The 21,151-nt window shown below is 37.3% G+C and overlaps 1 protein-coding gene across 1 annotated transcript in view; it reads left to right on the top strand.

Moving 5' to 3' along the window:
• Positions 1-21,151, top strand: part of kif1ab (kinesin family member 1Ab) — a 32,873-nt gene that overhangs the window by 11,029 nt on the left and 693 nt on the right. Inside the window, 36 exon segments of the mRNA XM_048163474.1 lie at positions 305-447; positions 649-687; positions 2,095-2,297; positions 2,394-2,473; positions 2,575-2,650; positions 2,740-2,819; positions 4,444-4,634; positions 4,732-4,912; positions 5,031-5,103; positions 5,214-5,307; positions 5,477-5,625; positions 5,752-5,930; positions 6,730-6,821; positions 6,824-6,866; positions 7,269-7,565; positions 9,308-9,426; positions 9,844-9,929; positions 10,825-10,954; positions 11,236-11,407; positions 11,760-11,850; positions 11,959-12,077; positions 12,163-12,218; positions 12,298-12,406; positions 12,534-12,600; positions 13,983-14,067; positions 14,240-14,345; positions 14,893-15,007; positions 15,152-15,285; positions 15,468-15,529; positions 15,623-15,768; positions 15,874-16,059; positions 17,195-17,266; positions 17,575-17,693; positions 17,852-17,965; positions 18,368-18,560; positions 18,678-18,796. Of these exon segments, the coding sequence (XP_048019431.1) occupies positions 305-447; positions 649-687; positions 2,095-2,297; positions 2,394-2,473; positions 2,575-2,650; positions 2,740-2,819; positions 4,444-4,634; positions 4,732-4,912; positions 5,031-5,103; positions 5,214-5,307; positions 5,477-5,625; positions 5,752-5,930; positions 6,730-6,821; positions 6,824-6,866; positions 7,269-7,565; positions 9,308-9,426; positions 9,844-9,929; positions 10,825-10,954; positions 11,236-11,407; positions 11,760-11,850; positions 11,959-12,077; positions 12,163-12,218; positions 12,298-12,406; positions 12,534-12,600; positions 13,983-14,067; positions 14,240-14,345; positions 14,893-15,007; positions 15,152-15,285; positions 15,468-15,529; positions 15,623-15,768; positions 15,874-16,059; positions 17,195-17,266; positions 17,575-17,693; positions 17,852-17,965; positions 18,368-18,560; positions 18,678-18,796 (4,320 nt within the window).

Genomic DNA, 21,151 nt, shown 5'->3' with positions numbered 1-21,151 from the left:
GAAAACAATGATCACCACCATCATGTTCCAAACTCAAATTACTTTTGTTTGTGAAAGGCAAAAAGAGAAGTTTAGCTGAGATCTGTAATTGAGAACATGAATTTGAGCTAATCCAGAGGGTTTTTTTTCTTCGTCTAAAAAGCCATTCTTCTGGGTTGATGTAGGTGTTCAGTCTGAGTTGTGATTAGTATAAAGAATTTCTTTACAGTATGTCATTTGATGCCTTAGCAGTTGATTCTGAATACTGAACTATTTGGATCATTCTGATGCCGTTTTGAAGTTAATAGCAATATCACTGTCACAGGTATGCTGACCGAGCCAAGCAGATCCGTTGCAACGCCGTCATCAATGAAGACCCCAACAACCGCCTGGTGCGTGAGTTGAAGGACGAGGTGGCTCGTCTGAAGGATCTGCTCTATGCTCAGGGTCTTGGAGACATCATTGAGAGTGAGTCACTTGTGATATATTTCTAACTGAGGAGTTACAACATTTCACTCAACTTAAAATTTAATCTCAAATGCAAATGCTGACAAGACAATGATCCTAGTAAAGCAAACATTCTCTACAAATACATGATCAGAAACCTGAGGGTCAGAAAGCTCTAGGAATGTGTCTGAAGGATTTGTCTTCTCTCTCTGTTTCTCTCAGCATATCGGGCACAAGCTCCTGGGATATCTGCTCTCAAATGTGTGTATTTTGGCACTCTAAATGCTTCACAGCTTACAATAACCCAGGGGTCGGCAACTTTTTTTTCTTTTTTACATGAAATCCAGTATAATTTTTTTTTTAATAAAGCCATATTTTTTGAGAGCAAAAATAAACGAAGCAGTGCCAAAGTGTGTCACCCATACACCACTGTGAACTGGACTGTGCAGCTCATAGGATAGACATTTATTAGGGTTGCACAGGTCAGTTTTTGGTTTGCACTGCGCTGTCATTTTAAAGAGATCACTATTTGATTTCATTATTTGATCACCCTTATGTCATTCCAAACCCATATGACTTACTTTCTTCTGCTGAACATAAAAGAAGATATTTTGAGAAATTAATTTTTTTTCCCAGTGGAAGTCAATGGGGTCCAATGTTGATTGGTTACCAACAAAATATCTCACTTTGTGCTCCATCGAAGAAAGAAAATCATACAGGTTTGGAGCGACATGAGGATGAGTAAATGACAGAATTTTTATTTTTGAGTGAACCTTTAATATGATTAATATTTCACATATGTGTTGCCATTTAGAGTTTTGGATCAATTTAATGAACTGGGGTTTATAGGAGATTAGCATGCCTTTAATTTGAATTGCACACATCACGTATCAATGAGTTTATTATTTAATATTGAAATATTATTTTGTTTTGCAATTCAGATTCAGATCATACAACATTTACTCCCCAAAGACTCTCATTTTTACTCATATTTGCTGCTTGACGAGTATTAATTTTGGACTCTGACTTCAACATAAACTAAATAATATTACAATCATAAATCCTCTGTCCTTTTCATGTGTCTGCCAATACTGACCATTCGTATTGTTGCCGACCCCTGCGATAACCAAAGCAGGAATCTCTGGACCACCAAAGTCTATGCTGTGTGGATTCATCTAATCAGTTTAAATTAAACTTACTATTCTGACTCAATTGTACACTGCTGCTCTGATGGTCCAGAGGCGCTCTAGAGTTTTGCTTGGAATTTGCCTCTTATGTAACGCACAGGCATGTAGTCATCCATGTGGTCTGTGCAGTCACAGATCAGTAATACATTGAGTGTTCAGTTCATCTCCATGCTCATTATCTCAAGCATGGTACAATGAATTTGAGGCATTAGGGGAAAATCAATTAATAATCATATTTTTGATATTCTGAATTACTTAAAAACACACACACACACACAACAGCGTCCAAAGTCCTCAAATTGATGCCGTCTGCCCTGCGCCCTGCAGCTTTATAACCTGTTTGATTAGCTGTTGAGCTTTATGTTTGACACTTTTTACTCTTCCTCCTTCCCCTTCTTTTCTGTTTCCATGGTTTTCCTTTTTCTCTTACCACAAATTTCTCCTTTGACTCTCCGACCTGTCGTTCCCACTTGTTGCCCAGACTTGTCCAGTTACAAGACTAATATCAATAGCATCCAGGCTATCAATCAAAGGGGTGATTTCTCCACAGTGACCAATGCCATGACAGGGATGAGCCCCTCCCCCTCACTCTCTGCCCTGTCCAGCCGAGCTGGCTCCATCAGCAGCCTGCATGACCGGATCATGTTCAGCCCGGGAAGCGAGGAAGCCATTGAGAGGCTGAAGGTGAGCGAGAAGATGATGGGATGGCTGGATAGATGCTTTGATAAATTAATAAGGGCCAGTGCTGATCTTTTTAACGTCGACCTCTTTTTCAACTAGGAAACTGAGAAGATAATCGCAGAACTTAATGAAACTTGGGAAGAGAAGCTTCGCCGCACTGAGGCCATTCGAATGGAAAGGTTGGAGGCCCCTGGCAGGGCTTTTATCTTGAAATGTGTCTGAAATTATTAAAGTTTCTTAGTTCATTTGTAAAAAAAAAAAAAAATCTATTGTCATTAAGGGAGGCACTTTTAGCTGAAATGGGTGTAGCGATGAGGGAAGATGGAGGAACCGTTGGAGTCTTTTCACCAAAGAAGGTTAGAGGATCATTTAGTGTATTCTAAAAAGCAAGTCAAGTCACATGCTTCAACCCACATGCTTCAACCAGCACTTCTTAATGTTTCAGACTCCACACCTGGTCAACCTCAATGAAGATCCACTGATGTCTGAGTGCTTACTGTACTACATTAAAGATGGAATCACCAAGTAAGAATGTTGTTTATTTATGACCATTGACCACTGGGGGTCTGCAAAGACATTGCACAGTGTCTGTGGACAGATATATAAACAAAAAAAATTCAGTAACACCTTATAATAAGGTTTCATTTGTTAACACTGGTTAACAACATCTGTGAACATGAACTAACAATGATCAACACTTCTACAGCACTTATTAATATCAGTTGATGTTAATCTCAACATTTACAAATACATTTTTGAAATCAAAATTTGTATGTTAAAATGAATGAATGCACTGTGAACTAACATGAACATTTTTATTAACTAACATTAACAAAGGTTAATAAATACTATAAAATATGATGCTAATTGTTTATGTTAATACTTTAACTAAAGTTAATGTGAACTAATGTTAATATTTTTTTTTTAATTTGTTACTAGCCATGAAAATAGTCAGGGTAGCTGGCATGGCATTAAACACAAATTTCAAACCATTTATAACTATATTTTAAAGTATTAAAAGCTCTTTTTAAATTTTTAGGGAAAAATAGGGATTTTTTTAGGGAAAAATATTTTTGTAACTCTATATTTTAACGGTCCATAATTAAGCTGTTGTTAAGCATTAACACATGGCTAGTTGATGATTAACTGAACATATATTAAGGGCATATTAGCATTATTTACAACTTATCAAACATTTGAAGGATAAATAACCAGAAATAAGCCAATAATTAATGGTTAACTGAATGTACAGTAAATGCCTTTCAGGGTTACACTTTGCATTCTACTAACTATAAGTAACTTTGCCACTACATGTCAACTAACTCTAATTAGAGTATTAATAGACTGTTAGGTGTTAGGGTTAGTAGAATAAGTTGATATGTACTTTCAAAGTTACTTCTAGTCAGTATAATGTCTGTTGGGGACCATCAAAATAAAATGTTAGCAGATATTAAGTCTACTAATACTCTAATGATAGTTAGTTGGCATGTAATTCCAAAGTTACTTATAGTTAGAATGTCTAAAGTGGACTATTGAAATAAAGTCTCACCCCTCTTAACCATTATTTACAACTTAAACATTTTTTTTTGTGTGTGTAGGTAGTGATTAATGTTATATTTCTGTGATTTACCATATATCAAGTAAACGGAACAATATGAATCATTGTCTAATTAGTGTTGGTTTTATAATTTTGAGTAATAAATTGCTAAAATTTTGTAATAAAGTGTGATAAATGAGTATAAAATGAGTGATGTTCAAGTTTATTCACCAGAATAAGCCAGTAATTTTGGCTAAGTTGCCAGTAATACAGTACTACTAAAGTCAATTTCTTGTGTCTTCATGCTTAACTACCACAAAAATAATGGCTAATATTACTTTACTATATGTTCAGTTAATTATTAACTACTGGTGTGTCAATGCTTAACTACTGCATGATTATGATCCCCTAAAATAAAGTGTTACCTATATTTTCTAATATCAAAAATTAATATTTATTGATATTAAAAGATCATTATAATAGAATTTTTATAAGAGTATTAATCATTATCTGTTTTTTTCCAATATCTATTTTGCATTTTCCCACAGCATTTCTCTGTCTGTATCTGTTTCCCTTTATCATGACATATGGCCTCCATATTTTCCTCTGCAGGGTCGGCCGTGAGGATGCCAGCAGTCGACAGGACATTGTCCTGAGCGGCCATTTCATTAAAGATGAACACTGTATATTTACAAGTAGTACAAATGCCTCAGGAGAGGGTACGGTTGTCCTGGAGCCCTGTGAAGGAGCAGAGACTTACGTTAACGGCAAGAGAGTGACAGAGCCCACTGTTCTCAGATCAGGTAGCTCGTCAGTTTCCAGGCTAAAAACAGGCTCAGTCTGATGAACACATTTTTAGTGCCTGTAAGACCCAGATTGTGACCCCGTCTGTAATCTTAGGTAACCGTATCATTATGGGCAAGAGCCACGTGTTCCGTTTCAATGACCCAGAGCAAGCACGGCAAGAGAGGGAGAGGACCCCGTGTGCAGACACACCTGTGGAGCCGGTGGACTGGGCCTTTGCCCAGAGAGAGCTATTGGAGAAACAAGGCATTGACATGAAACAAGAGATGGAGCAAAGGTAGCACTTCTGTCACTTCTGTGGTCCTAAAACAGCATGAATCCTACATTTTATTGATTAGTACCAGCTACAATATCTAGTTTTTGTGGCTTTTTCCTGATGCTTACATCATTTACAGGTTACAGGAGCTGGAGGACCAGTACCGCAAGGAGAGAGAAGAAGCAAGCAACCTTCTGGAACAGCAGAGACTGGTAAGCCATTTCAGACTAGTAAGAACTTAATTAGTCTATAAGTGGTAAAAAAAAAAAAAAAGAAGAAGAAGCTGGCAATTAAACCAAATTTAACATTTATTTTTGTTTAGGACTATGAGAGTAAGCTGGAAGCTCTTCAGAGACAGGTCAACTCCAGATATTACCCAGAAACTACAGAGGAAGAGGAGGAACCAGAAGAGGAAGGTGGGTAATAGTTTGAATGACATGGGTATGAGATATATCGAATACAGTAATATGTTTGCAAACTCAAAACAGATTCTATATGAAGTTCTCGATCACTAAAAAATGTAGAAAAGGTTTAGATGTTTCTGAGACATCTCATTTAAAATGGGTTCATATTTTGATACTGCAGTGCCGTGGACAAAGCGGGAGACGGAACTGGCCCTCTGGGCTTTCCGGAAATGGCGATTCTATCAGTTCACCTCTCTCAGAGACCTTCTCTGGGGAAATGCAATTTTCCTCAAGGAGGCTAATGCCATTAGTGTGGAGCTGAAGAAAAAGGTACATTGAAATCATTTTAGGTCAGCCTAATGATCATTATTCAAAAGTTTTTTTTTTTTTTTTTTTTTAGATAAGTTGCAGTCCCACTGAATAAATATGATATTTTTTCCCTCTTTTTCACTGCAGGTTCAGTTTCAGTTTGTGCTGTTAACGGACACACTGTACTCCCCACTGCCCCCTGACCTCCTGCCCCCCAGCATAGCCAAAGACAGGGAGAAAAGGCTATTCCCTCGCACCATTGTAGCAGTAGAGGTTCAGGACCAGAAAAATGGTGCCACACACTACTGGACCCTGGACAAACTCAGGTGCAGTGAGATTAAACATACATAATATGCCCACAAGAGTGAGTCTAGAGTGGATCAGGAGTAAGTGACCAATTAAAAGCAGCGACATTGCTAGTAAATATGTAGCTCAGCTGTTTTCAAAATGGTGTTGCTTTTCCAGTAATGAGCTACTTTTTACACCAGAAATGGTGTAACATGAAAAAAAATTCTTCATTGATATCGAATTGGGAAGTCTGATCCATTTCAGTGAATTGGTTAGTTCAGACAGTTTATGTAAATAAACTGATTTCTTGTCCATCTTTGAGTTTAACAACCCTCATTGTATTTGCACTAGCTAAATACTGCTTTGATTAAATTATATATCATCTGCTTATGCATTAAAAAGGCATTGTCATATTAAAAATCTTTATTAATTATTTTTGTGTATGGTGTATAACTATTTTTTTTCAGTTGAATAAAGACTGGCCTTTAGCTTGTTAATATCCTAAACACTCAAGGTCTCAAATAAGATCTATGAGGTTCATACTCATTCTAAAAAGCATTTGATTAGACAAAAATGTGCAGAATGTGTCATGAATATTTTCCTAGAAGAGAAATATTGTACATTTTAAATGCTTATAGGTACTAAAAGTTAATTTCACCTTTTAGGGCTAGACTACCATATTGATGATCTCAAAGCTAATAGGCTAAAACTAATGGGTTTGAAAGAACTTTCAGATGGTTTATGCTTATAAATTCAGCAAATAAAGAGAACATAGCAGATAAACATTACAGAGTACGTTTTGTTGCTTTTGCTGATGCATTACTATTGTCTCTGCAGACAAAGACTGGATTTGATGAGAGAAATGTACGACCGAGCAGCAGAGGTGCCCAGTACGGCAGTCGAGGACTGTGATCATATGATGTCCGGTGGTGACCCTTCTATGACCGCTTTCCATGGTTCCGCTTGGTTGGTCGGTGAGTAATCAATAAGTCAAACTCCTACTGTATGCTGTGCAACTCTAAAGTGCCAAGTGGATGCTGGTTTTTCCACTGTACATGACCTGAAACTGCCTATGATTTGCATTATTCCTTCACTTTTGAGTGGAATGGCAAGCTATGTGCAGCCTTCGTTCAAGTGAGCAATTTTGCACTGATTTTTCAATATTCAGACAATCCAAATGCTAAACTTCTAAGCTTGGACACTCCTTACCAAACACACTAGATCATTAGCCGAACACAGATTTGGAGGCTCATGACTGGGTTTATGCTGGCATATAACCATGCCTTGTACATGTGAGCGAGTGTGTGCACGTGTGCGACAGCGTGTGCGCGTGTGGTGTTGTACTAACCCAGTTCCCGTGTCTCCGGCTGCACCAGCACTCCCATTCTCAACACGTGCATGACCGAGCGCATGAGTGGCCTTACCCTTTCCCCCACCCTCTCCGACCCCGACTCTGACTCTGACATAACCGAGCTTGCCGATGAGCGGCATTATGGGAAAGTCGAGGTGGAGGATGAGGAGTTGGAGGACCTGGACGATGAGATCTTTTTGGAGGACCCTGGCTCAGAGCTTGGGAGAGAGGAGGAGGATGGTGTGGGGGAGCACTGCCCAGGTGTCAGCGATGGCCAGGACCCCTTTTACGACCGCTGGCCTCTGTTCAGTTTAGTGGGAAGGTTGGTGAGGTTTCAGGAGCATGCTGTCAGAGGAAACTAGCTCTTTCACACTGAGACACAGATAACAGTGTCTGTTACTAGAACTTCCTACCAGGGCATCAAACACATGAACAGCACCGGCAGGGGTCACAATATCTATTGCCAAGATTAAATAATTAACAATGATGCCATTATGTCAGCAATATACAAGTTTGAAAGTGTGAAGCTGTTGGCCTGATCTGAAGGAATTTTTAATGCCTTTAATGTTTAAACAACAGCCCTTTTACCATTTTCCTATGCATTGATAATCTAATATGGTTGCATACAGTGTTGAATTAGCCATTTCAATGGTATTTGAAGTGTTCAGTAACTGAATGAGAGGAAACCGAACCGAAAGTAATAGCAAAGTGAAGATACCTCCTGTGAAAATCATTGTAGACTACTGGTGACAGATCCTTAATGGATGTTTATTGTTACGAGGGCCAACTTTTTGCCATTTGAAATCATTGAACATTGGTGTCTCTACAGGATTAAATTAATAAGCAAGTGTTTTGAATGCCAATCACATCTATTCTGCCCTGCTTTGAAAGATACAGCACTGTATGGCAATGTAATACATTTTTGTCTGCTCTTTTCTGAAATGAAATTGGCGTCCTCTGCAGAATTTTGTTGTTTCTGTGATCGGTATAAATCAGCCGATTGTTTTGTCTGAAAAACTACAGCGCTCAAGTTGAAAGAGCTGGTTTCGACTACAGCAGTCTCAATCAGGCATGCCAGAGCTAAAATTTGTATCACGGTTTTGATTGGCTCTCACACTCTCACTTCCCTGCACACATGCAACATACAAGATTTGTGACGTGTGTTGATTTTGATTTTCCTTTTAAGTTGATGGGGGTCAAATTCATGTATGTTAATGTCATTTCAATTTTTTGCTTTCCAGTTTGCATCTGGCCCAATAAGCCAAAATTGGAGTTTATTTTCTCACTAAATATTTTGTTTATCTGAGCATGCTATATTTGCGCCTCACCAATCTTGTCGAAAACTCCTCCCCTCTGGCCACGCCTCCTGCCACTCTTGACCCCTGCCTGTCAAGCTTCGTCCAGCAACACATTGGGATCAAGAGGGCAGATCTGAAGTGAATTAATGAATTTGTTGGCCAATCTGTCACCAAACTTGACTGGATACAATGCCTTGTTCAGGGATTTCATATTAGACCCACAATTGTGATGTTGAATTGTAGTTAATCCTTCAATCAGTTACTGAAACATTAATAAAATCTAGATGTGTGATTTCCAAGTCTTCGCCTGTGTGTATGACTTGACAATTTAGACAATTGATCAGTCAAAAGTTGTAGCGTAAAGTAGCTTGTGGTGCAGTTCTCCTCTATATGCATGTTCTTGAAACACTTCACCAACCCCCGTAGAGACCAAAATCCTTGCTATCACAACGTTCTGTATTATTTTATGAGAATGGGGGCTATAATAGAGTATTCACAGATGAACCGCAGACTTACAGGTCACTTTTTGGCTTTTGCTGTAGCAGCTTCTTGTTTGGTTGCTTTTTTGTGTCTGATGTTGTGTTGTCTAGTGGCAGTGTGGCTGAGTTGATTTTCACTGACATTTTTTCCCATTTAAATTTCTTTTTTCCATTATTTTTAACCCTGTTTTTTTTTTCTTTTTTTCACCCCATCAACTGTCTCAAATCCCTCTTCTTTCTTCGGCTCTCCTCCTTTTTCCCATCATCCTCTCCTTTTTCTTGCATAGGGCGTTTGTGTATCTGAGTAATCTGCTGTACCCTGTGCCATTAGTGCACCGTGTGGCCATTGTAAGTGAGAAAGGCGAGGTCAAAGGTTTCCTCCGAGTAGCAGTACAAGCCATATCAGGTAAGATCATCTTCATTATGCTTTCAGATTCCAAACAGAAATTAAACTGACTGGAAATAAAATTGATTTATCAGTATTGTTCATGTTTTTTTTTATATATAATAGTAAAGGAGTACCACAAGGCTCAGTATTCAGACCGATTGTGTTTTCTTATTTCATTTCCCTTGGGTTTTATTAATACAGGATTTTGTTTTGCTTGTTTTTTTTTTCTTCACAATTTGTTGCCTCTGGTCCTGATTATGTTTAGATATGTTTTGTATATCATCAACATGATCTTAAAAATTAAATATGAATAAATATTAAAATGATACAGATCAGCCCCCCAAAAACTCTGGGCCCCCTGTACTCATTCCCAATTTCCCCCCTACTAGCGAGGCCCTGAAATGTTCAACCATAATCTTTTATTTCTTGTCACAGCTGATGAAGAAGCTCCTGATTATGGCTCCGGTGTGAGACAATCAGGAACTGCTAAGATTTCATTTGAGGATCAACAATTTGAGAAGGTTGGTTGTGTCACTCATTTTATGTAACTGTTCATTCTCACAATTATTATCATAATAGTTGAGTTCGGATTTGGAATTTCAGGCATTAAAGGGTTAGTTCACCCAAAAATGAAAATAATATAATTTATTACTCACCCTCATGTCGTTCATCTTCGGAACACAAATTATGATATTGTTGATGAAATCCCATGGCTCAGTGAGGCCTCTATTGAGAGCAAAGCCAAGACTTTCAAAGTCCATAAAGGTACTAAAAACATATTTGAAACAGTTCATGCTCATGTGTGCATCAAGAATACTTTTTGTGCGCCAAAAAACAAAATAACGACTTTTCAACAATATCTATATGGGCCGATTTGAAAACACTGCTTCAGAGCTTTACGAATCGAATCAGTGAATCGGACGCCAAGGTCACGTGATTTCAGCAGTTTAGCCATTTGATAGGAGATCCGAATCACTAATTCGATACAAAAGATTCATAAAGCTCAGAAGCTTCATGAAGCAGTGTTTTGAAATCGGCCCATATAGATATTGTTGAAAATTCGTTATTTGTTTTTTTTTGGCACACAAAAAGTATTCTTGTCGCTTTATAATATTAAGATAGAACCACTGTATTCACATGAACTGTTTTAAATATGTTTTTAGTACCTTTATGGACCTTGAGAGTTTGAATGGCTTTGCTCTCAATAGAGGCCTCACTGGGCCATTGGATTTCATCAACAATATCTTAATTTGTGTTCTGAAGATGAACGAAGGTCTTACGGGTGTGGAACGACATGAGGGTGAGTAATATTAATGACATTATTTTCATTTTTGGGTGAACTAACACTTTAAATTGTTTTCATAGAAGATGAGACACCATCAAGAGAATAACCATCAAGTTTTTCTCTCTGCTCAGTTCCAGACAGAAACATGCACCGCTGGGATGTCTCACTCAAACACATCTCAAGAGGAGCTGCGCATCGTAGAAGGAGAAGGACAAAACTCAGAGATGGGGCTCAGTGCTGATGAGGTCAACAATAACACCTGTGCGGGTAATTCGTTAAAAAAACGTTACTGATGAAAAAACTAATATTCATTCATTTATTGATTAGAGATTGATATCAGTTTTGCACAACGTATTATAATTATGATGCATATGAATGAATTTATGCATGCCACAACATAAAATAACATGCCCAATAATCCTTCTGTGATAATTCACTGTTAAAGTAGTGGTATATGTATAAATTGTGACTTACACTAAATAAGAGACAGCAAGTGTTTGTATTATAATCTGATCTGTTTTCTCATGCATTGCTCCATCTAGCCTCTCCTGATGTTCCTAACAGTCCTCTCAAGGGTCTGGAATGTCCTCTTGATGTGACTCAGGAAAAATCCTTCCAGCACTTAAAAATCGGCAGTAACTTCACCTTCAGGGTCACAGTGCTTCAGGCATCCAGCATCTCTGCTGAGTATGCAGATATCTTCTGCCAATTCAAGTGAGTAGATGTATTCCAAGTAAGTTGTGTTCATTCATAGATTTATAAGGGTTTTCCATAAAAAAACAAAACGATTTTTTGTTTGAAAGGCAAACACTAATGCCAGTGAATCGGACGTCAAGGTCACGTGATTTCAGCACTGCCACAGTGTTTTAGACAAACGCTTTTTAAAAACAAACAAATAAATAAATAAATAAATTATCATGCTGCTTAATTTTCAAATCTATATTTTTTTTAAAAGCCACTCAAAAAAACAGTTTGAATGGGCTTGACGCTTCTGCAAACACTGATCCAAGAAGCTTGTAAGACATCTGATGCAATCTCGTCTCAGCCACCCTGTGTCTTTTTCCAGCTTTATTCACAGGCATGACGAGGCATTTTCCACTGAGCCATTAAAGAATACCGGCCGAGGGCCTCCTCTGGGATTCTACCATGTACAGAATGTAATCACAACCTTTGTGCCATTTGCTAATCAAGTAATTCAGCCATATCTGAGATGTTAGAAATAAATCAAACATAAATTATTTATGTGCGGTTTGCTGCTATTGCAGATAACCGTAGAGGTCACCAAGTCTTTTGTGGAATACATCAAGAGTCAGCCAATCGTTTTTGAGGTATTTGGCCATTACCAAAAACAGCCCTTCCCTCCTCTCTGTAAGGACTTGATTAGGTGAGCAACATTTTTTGAGATTACTATTATTATTATTATTATTTATTTTTAGTCACCTAAAATGTCAAATAAAATCTCCCTATAGTTCATTACGTCCAACAAGAAGGCAGTTCCCTAGGGTTATGCCTTTGTCAAAGCCAGGTGAGTTGATATTTTGACACTTTCTTGGCCATTTCTTGTGGTCTGTCCATGTCTGAGCTCTGCCTCTGTCTCCCCTCAGTGCCTGCCACAAAACTGAGCACGCTCGCACGCTCCACCGCTGGCCCCTGTCACTGCAAATATGACCTTATGGCATTTTTTGAGATCTGTGAGCTGGAGGCCAACGGGGAGTGAGTATCTGATAAACTCATGACTTTTGGTATATCAGTGCCTAGTAAGTTACTCATTGAAGTCTGTATGTATGGTAGGTTATTCATATGTTATGTAACCCTTGAACCTGTTTGTGTACTTTCTTAGCTACATCCCAGCTGTAGTTGATCACAGGGGTGGAATGCCCTGCCATGGTACATTCCTGTTGCACCAGGTAAACATGAATCCATCTTTCTGTCCCTAACAACTAATACAGATGATAACAGATGCTATATTATTTACACTACTGTTCAAAAGTTTGGGTTTGGTAAGATTTTTTTTTTTTTAAATAAGTCTCATATGCTCAGCAAGGCATTTGCATTTGCGTTTATTTGATCAAAAATATATAAAAATAGTAATATTGTAATATTATTACAATTTAGAATATTTGAATATTATATTTTAAAATGTAATTTATTCATGTGATTGCAAAGCTTAATTTTCAGCAGCCTTTACTCCAGTCTTTTAGTGTCACATGATCCTTCAGAAATCATTTTAATATGCTTATTTGGGGAATATTTCATATTATCAATGTTGAAAACTGTCGTGCTGCTTAATATTTTTGTGGAAACAGTGATAAGCTTGTTTCAAGATTCTGAATTTATTTGAAATATAAATATTTTGTTACATTATAACGTCTTTCCTGAACAGTTTAAAGGGATAGTTCACCCAAAAATGAAAATTTGATGTTTATCTGCTTACCCCCAGCGTATCCAAGATGTAGGTGTCTTTGTTTCTTCAGTAGAACACAAATGATGATTTTTAACTGCAACCGTTGCCGTCTGTCAGTGGTATAATGCAAGTCAGCGGGAACTTGGACTATAAGAGTAAATAAAACACGACAGACAAATCCAAATTAAACCCTGCGGCTCGTAACGACACATTGATGTCCTTAGACATGAAATGATCGGTTTGTGTGAGAAACTGAACAGTATTTATATAATTTTTTACCTCTAATACACCACTATGTCCAACGGCATTCATCACTCGATTCGTGAGGTCTGATCACGCTCTGACAACGGCAGTGATGTCTCGCGCATATACTTCAATGAGCGCGAGACATCACTGCCGTTGTCAGAGCGCGATCAGACCTCACTAAACGAGTGCTGAACGCGGTTGGACATAGTGGTGTATTAGAGGTAAAAAATGATATAAATACTGTTCGGTTTCTCGCACAAACCGATCGTTTCGTGTCTTAAGACATCAATGTGTCGTTACGAGCCACAGGGTTTAATTTGGATTTGTCTGTCATGTTTTATTTACTCTTATAGTCCAAGTTCCCGCTGACTTGCATTATACCACTGACAGACGGCAGCGGTTGCAGTTAAAAATCATCATTTGTGTTCTACTGAAGAAACAAAGACACCTACATCTTGGATGCGCTGGGGGTAAGCAGATAAACATCAAATTTTCATTTTTGGGTGAACTATCCCTTTAATACATCCTTGCCGAATCCTTTAAAAAAACATCTTACAGACTCCAAAGGTTTGAACAATAGTATAGTTTGACATTGAATTGAGAGATTTGCGATTTTCACCTTTGACACTTTTTCCGCAGGGCATCCAAAGGAGAATTACAGTCACTATAGCCCATGAAACCGGCAATGACATTGAGTGGAAGGAGGTTAAAGAGCTCGTCATAGGTTAGAAAATGCTACATTTTTTTGTTCTCTTTGCTCTCTTAAAAAAGCATTTATCAGAATTTCTGGCTTCCATCACATTAAACACCAGCTGGCATTGGGGACAATGGTGATGTTATGGTGAATGTTGAGGCAGAGTTTCAGATGACTCAGCATCGGTTCTGTTCTTTTTTAGGGCGCATCCGTAACACACCCGAGGCAGATGAGACTATCATCGACCCCAACATCCTGTCCCTCAACATCCTGTCTTCAGGCTACATACGACCATCTTATGATGACAGGTACACCACTGATATGTAAAGAAAGATACTTCCTCCAGTACCTCTAAATAACAAAATGCTTTTAAAAGCAGTTTTTGCTGCCTATCGTGTCATATATAATTAGCAATGTTAGCAATACCAAAGTATCTAAACAATGTATGTTAATCAATTATTCTTATTACTAATTAGAATGTGTGTTAACAACACTAACAATTCATAACTTTGATGTATTTGAAGTATTTAAATTAATTATATTTTAATATTTTAATTGTGTGTGTGTGGGTGTGTGTATATGTATATATATACACAAACTTTTATGTTAGATGAAAATTAATATTAATTAAAAAATAACAAAATTATAATTCACTAACATGGGGATTTATTGTTTCCATGGTGTTTATTGCTTCCTGTCAGAGTGTCATTGGGAATTGACCATAGGTATGTTTTTTTCCCAGTATACAGTATAATTTTTTTTTTATTGTAACCCACCTTAAGCATTCAAACTTGTACAAATAAAGAAAAAATATAAGTACTGATATAATTCTCAAAACTGTTTACTAATTTTCAGGACGTTTTACCGCTTTGAGGCAGCATGGGATAGCTCCATGCACAACTCCCTTCTGCTGAACCGTGTCACTCCATATGGAGAGAAAATTTACATCACCCTCTCCGCCTATCTTGAGGTGAGAAAAACTCACCTTTTTCAACAATAAAGTTATCAAATTATGACATTTAATCAATGTGGGATATTTTTTAATAGTGAATTTAAATGTATGCCTGTTACTTGATTATGAGAAGTTCCACTAAGTTTTTGCTATAATGTTTAGATGGAGAACTGCACTCAGCCCACTGTCATCACTAAGGACTTTTGCATGGTGTTCTACTCCAGAGACGCTAAACTTCCTGCGTCTCGCTCCATTCGAAACCTTTTCAGCACTGGTGCCTTTAGGCCCTCTGAGAGGTGAGGAAAGTTTGCTGGCCTCTCTCTGCAGTCAAGTAAATTGATCTTGAGTCAACCATTGCACCATTTGAAGCTTTAATGCTCAAGACTTGATATCTGAAAACATTTTTTTATTTGAATTATCATCACAGTAGAGGAGTTAAATGTTTTGTTAAACACTATGACACTCTTTTGTGTCTCAGTAACCGTGTGACTGGAGTGTACGAATTAAGCCTCTGCCATTTGGCTGACATTGGAAGTCCTGGTAAGTTATCGTGTCCAAATTCAGACAAATAACCTCATTTTATCACACATTTAACTTTCATTTTGTTGTTCCGCTTTGACCATGACGGTGCAGGTATGCAAAGGAGGCGCAGACGGGTGCTGGACACCTCAGTGGCGTATGTACGTGGAGAGGAGAACCTTGCGGGTTGGAGGCCCCGCAGTGACAGCCTCATCCTGGACCACCAGTGGGAGCTAGAGAAACTTAGCCTCCTACAAGAGGTAAAATATGGTCCATATGATGGTTTAAGGGCTTTTAATCTTGGCTATAATCTGACTATTGTTTTCAGTCAAGTAAATGACTGTGAGGTGTGTGTATGTTTACAGGTGGAGAAGACCAGGCATTACCTTCTGCTGAGAGAGAAGCTAGAAGCATCTCTGCTGCTGGGACAGGACTCTTTCTGTGGCAAAGACCTGATGGACTCACCTAAGGCCTCCAGCCCCATGATCAGCCCAGTAGTCAGTCTGGGTCTGGACAGTCCCAACGAGAGGCAGAGGGAGCTGGCTGCCAAGGTGAATGCCTACTCCTACATATCCATATAATGTCACACTAATAGCCTATTCCCACCAGTTCAGTTTGACTAAATCAAACATATAAATATAAAATATAAAAATAAATAATTTTCTTAATTACTACATTTTAAGTAAAAATGTCATCCCTAAAACAAAATAAATTTACTTGTGAAGCAAAATTGCATATCTATCTATCTATCTATCTATCTATCTATCTATCTATCTATCTATCTATCTATCTATCTATCTATCTATCTATCTATCTATCTATCTATCCCATTGACAAAGCACATTTTATGTTGAAAAAATTGCCAATTGGGTAAGCAAATTATATATAATTGAAGATGAGTCTTATAAGTTCTATTTTCTTACACAATTTTGCTTCTCAAGTAGTAATACGTAATAAAAAACTTTATTTATTTAATTATTTTTTTCGCAATGTACTTCATTCTAAAAAAAAACACCACTCTGAAATGTTAAAGGCACAATATATAAGAGTTTTGGATTAAAATATCCAAAAACCACTGGAACAGTATTATATATTTTGTTGACTTGTGTACTTACATTATCCCAGATGTTTCCAAGAATGTTTAAATCCAGAGAAATAAGCAATTTTAACCAGGACAATAATTTTCAACTGGTTGTGAGGTGAAGACGAAATCTCCCATGATTCCGCACTCTATCTCGGCTAGGCCTGGGCGATATATTGCATGCGATTGTCATGCGCATTTCGTCAGTAAAGCCGGTTCCCTGATTACCGCAAAATCGCCATCACCTGCTTTCAAATGGACCGGCATTTAATAGACAGAGCCGTAGTTCACTGATAAGCTACGCAATATCGCGTTCATTATCGAAGGCGATTCATCTGCGATAATGAACGCGATATTGCGTAGCTTGTCAGTGAACTACGGCTCTGTCTATTAAATGCTGGTCCATTTGAAAGCAGGTGATGGCGATTTAGCGGTAATCAGGGAACCGGCTTTACTGACGAAATGCGCGTGACAATCGCATGTGATATATCGCCCAGCCCTAATCTCGGCATCATCACGCTATGCCGTTGTTTGTGCCTTTAAAACCATTTGTTGTTACTTTATGTACTTTATTCCCTTTTTTCCTACTTTATTTCTCTCTTCAGTGTGTGCGACTGCTCATGCACACCTTCAACAGGCAGTACAGCCAGGTGAGCAGCAGTCTCAGTGAGAGCAAGGTGAGACTTTACTGCCCTAGTGTCCATACAGACCTTGCCTCATTTTCTCACCCATGCAGACCAGATCTCTCTCTCTCTCTCCCTCTTCCTATATCTTTCTAAGTCTCATTTAGCATTTAAAAAGACATTAAAGAATTTGTGTTCACTTCACTTCTCTCATTTACTCGTTTAGAGTAGAGCAGCATGATTAGTGTAATAGATGCTTTAAGGGTAAGCATGGCATTTTCTGGAATATGATGTATGAGACACTTTAATGTGTTGCCCGCTTTATCATCTGGTGGTGCTCTTTTTTTTCTTTTCTTTATTAGCTGTCAGAGATGTCCGCATCCCTTTTAAGAGATGGTTCTTCTTCACCTCTAAGCACTTTGACACCCTCCTCCACCTGCCCGTCACTGGTGGATAGTCACTATGGCAATCCAGACCTCAGGTCGGTGTATTTTCAACAAAAAACCCTTCTAGTCCCCTTCTAATATGATCACAGTATGGCTAAAACCAGTTCAGAATCAGATTACTGTCTGTTTGGTCTCAAAACACCTTAAATACTTTATTTCTAACAGGACTTTCTTGTTCTGTGTGATTTTACAGAGGAGCTGAGGCTAACTCAGGTGCCTCTAGCCCTGATCTCGACCCATTCAGCCCCATAGAGAGAAAACCCAGGAGCTGCACCTTCATCCCGAACATCCAGGAGATTCGTGTCAGGTAGCACCACAAACAGTCTGTCTGAGAAATTTATCTTGACTTTTTGGTGTATCTAAAGGGGGGTGTGGAAAGGGGTGGGGGGGCAGTGTAAGGGTCAATAGTGCAATTATAGATGTAATTAAATTATAGCTGTAATTACATGTATGTATTTAAAAAATATATAAGTACAATGTAAATACACGTATGTACACAATAAGTGCATTGTTACAAATGATGAATTTTATGTGTTAGTACATAGTAGTTAAAGAAACCAAATATATAGAGTAGGACCAAAAACAGTTACACTGTAACAGTGTCCATGTTATAGTGTAATTATTCATTTAAGTACTGAGTAATAATAATAATTCACTGCAATAATTCATTATATACCTGTATCTGTTGTGATTTTTCCTATGACTGCAGCCCCATTGTGTCAAAGAAAGGCTATCTACACTTTCTTGAGCCACACACCAGTGGCTGGGTGAAGCGGTACATTGTGGTACGGCGGCCTTATGTCTACCTGTACCGCAGTGAGAGAGACTGTGTGGAGAGAGCCGTCATCAACCTGTCCTCTGCTCAGGTGGAGTACAGCGAAGATCAGCAGACTATGCTGAGGGTAAGAGCCGTTTACTCCTCGTCCAATGATATTATACACATGATTACTGAGTAAAGTGGTCAGCTAGTAATAGCCGTCTAACTGATTTTGTTAACTCATGTGATGATTTGTTTTCAGGCTCCTAACACTTTTGCAGTGTGCACTGAGCACCGGAACATTCTCCTCCAAGCAGGCAATGACAAAGAGATGCATGACTGGTTGTACGCATTCAACCCACTGCTGGCAGGAACTATCAGGTATTCAAAGTGATTTCATTTCCTTTAGCATGTCACATTACACATATTAAAGTCTTCATTCAATAATGGTCTCTCTTTAATTTTATTAAATACTTGAAGTCAGTGCTTCTCAACTGGTTTTGCTTTAGGACTATGATTTTACATTGAACATTACATAGCAATCCAACACAATAATGAATTTGTTTATAAAGTAAAAAAATAAATAAACCAAAATGCCCGTGAAGTCAACCATTTAAATGTATTGTTTTTTTCTTACATCTATTAAGCTAGTAATTCACCACATAAAACAAACTGGTTACAACAAACTAGCCACGCTTTTATTTTATTTTATTTTATTTCATTTCATTTATTTATTATTTCACCTTGCATATTTTTTTTTGTCACAACCTGTCTTTGTTGAACATGTCTGTGTTGTTATTGTTAACTAATTTTTTTTCATTAATTGAAATAAAGCTTCAAAAAAAATAAAATCTAAATATTAGTTGAGAAACTTAAACTTGTGAATGTGAAATGTTTTATTGGCAACTAACTGAAATAAAATAAGTTTAAATACTACAATGACTAAAAGCTATATTTAAAAAAACAAAAAAAACAAAAAAATATATATTAAAATATATATATATATAAATATATATATATATTAAAAATGACCAAAGTATGGAAGAGGATTAGGGCCAAGCAATAATAAAAAAACAAAACCATCTCGAGATTAAAGTTGTTAAATTTCGAGAAAAAACTCGTTAAATTTCAAAATTTCAATTTGTAATTTAACAAATTTGTTCTCGTAATTTAACGACTTTTTTCTCATAATTTAATGAGTTTATTCTCAACATTTTATCTCGACTTTTTTCTCGAAATTTAACGGCATTTCTCATAATTTAACGAATTTGTTCTCGTAATTTAACAACTTTTTTCTCGTAATTTAATGACTTTATTCTCAACATTTTATCTCGACTTTTTTCTCGAAATTTAACAAGTTTTTTTCTCGTAATTTAACGAGTTTATTCTCAACATTTTATCTCGACTTTTTTCTCGAAATTTAACGACATTTCTCATAATTTAACGAATTTGTTCTCGTAATTTAACAACTTCTCGTAATTTAATGACTTTATTCTCAACATTTTATCTCGACTTTTTTCTCGTAATTTAACGAGTTTATTCTCAACATTTTATCTCGACTTTTTTCTTGAAATTTAACTAGTTTTTTCTCGTAATTTAATGAGTTTATTCTCAACATTTTATCTCGACTTTTTTCTTGAAATTTAACGAGTTTTTTCTTGTAATTTAATGAGTTTATTCTCAACATTTTATCTCGACCTTTTTCTCGAAATTTAACAAGTTTTTTCCCGAAATTTCCCGAAACAATTTTAATCTCGAGATGGTTTTATTTTTTTATTATTGCTTGGCCCTAATCCTCTTCCATACCAAAGCACAAAATGACTAAACTACAATTAAAATGAAATCAAAAATTCATAATATGAATAAATACTATAATAGTATTGAAAGTGCCACTATTATGCTTTTTCAAATATTACTTTCATGCAGTATAGCTGTTTGTGAATGTAAAAGGTCTGCAAATTTTTAAAGATTAAAGTTCACGACAAATAAAGTTATTGTCTTTTAAAAAGTTGGAATCCATTCTGAACTGCCGAAACGAGTCGTCAGCAATTCCAGTCTCACTTCCTGATACATACCTACGTAACATTGTAACAAATTTGCATAATGCCAGCTTATGGTCTTCATTGGCTGCCCGCAAACAACATCTACTTGACCCGCCCTCAAAAACACTGTAGTTGTAACTGAGGCCTGGAAGAGTTTGGTTCATGTTGTCGACAACTCGAAGATGCTGTTTTTAGGGCTGCAAATCCACTTTGCATGCACCTCAAAAGGATGAGGACTCACACTGAAACTGATATGGAAAAACCAACACCATAGTTACTGTTTTTATCACTGTGTATCAAGCACAGAGGAAGCCTCTGGAGCTGAAATTCAGATATGATAATGACTGTTTTGTTTCCGACATGCCCTGTAAGCAGTAGACCAATCACAACTGACTGGGCCGTCTGACCAATCAGAGCAGAGTAAGCTCACAGAAAGGAGGGGTTTAGAGAGACTAAATCTTTGAACAAACCATTTTCAGACTCTTTGAGAAATGATGTGCAATGTATATTATGAGAGAAGTAAAGTGGTTTTTGACTTTTGATCTCCAAAACAAAATTAGGAACCTTTAAAATAGCACTTCAAATAATACTAAATTATTGGCATCTGCCTAATTCTACCAAGACAGATGAATATGCACCAAAATGTCATAGTGCCATTTAACAGAGTTACTTTAGACACAAGGGACAACACACT

This window comes from Megalobrama amblycephala, linkage group LG17 (assembly GCF_018812025.1).
Source record: "Megalobrama amblycephala isolate DHTTF-2021 linkage group LG17, ASM1881202v1, whole genome shotgun sequence".
In the NCBI taxonomy this organism is placed as follows: Eukaryota; Metazoa; Chordata; class Actinopteri; order Cypriniformes; family Xenocyprididae; genus Megalobrama; species Megalobrama amblycephala.
Note: the sequence above shows the minus strand (reverse complement) of the source record. Positions and strands in the feature narration are given on the sequence as shown.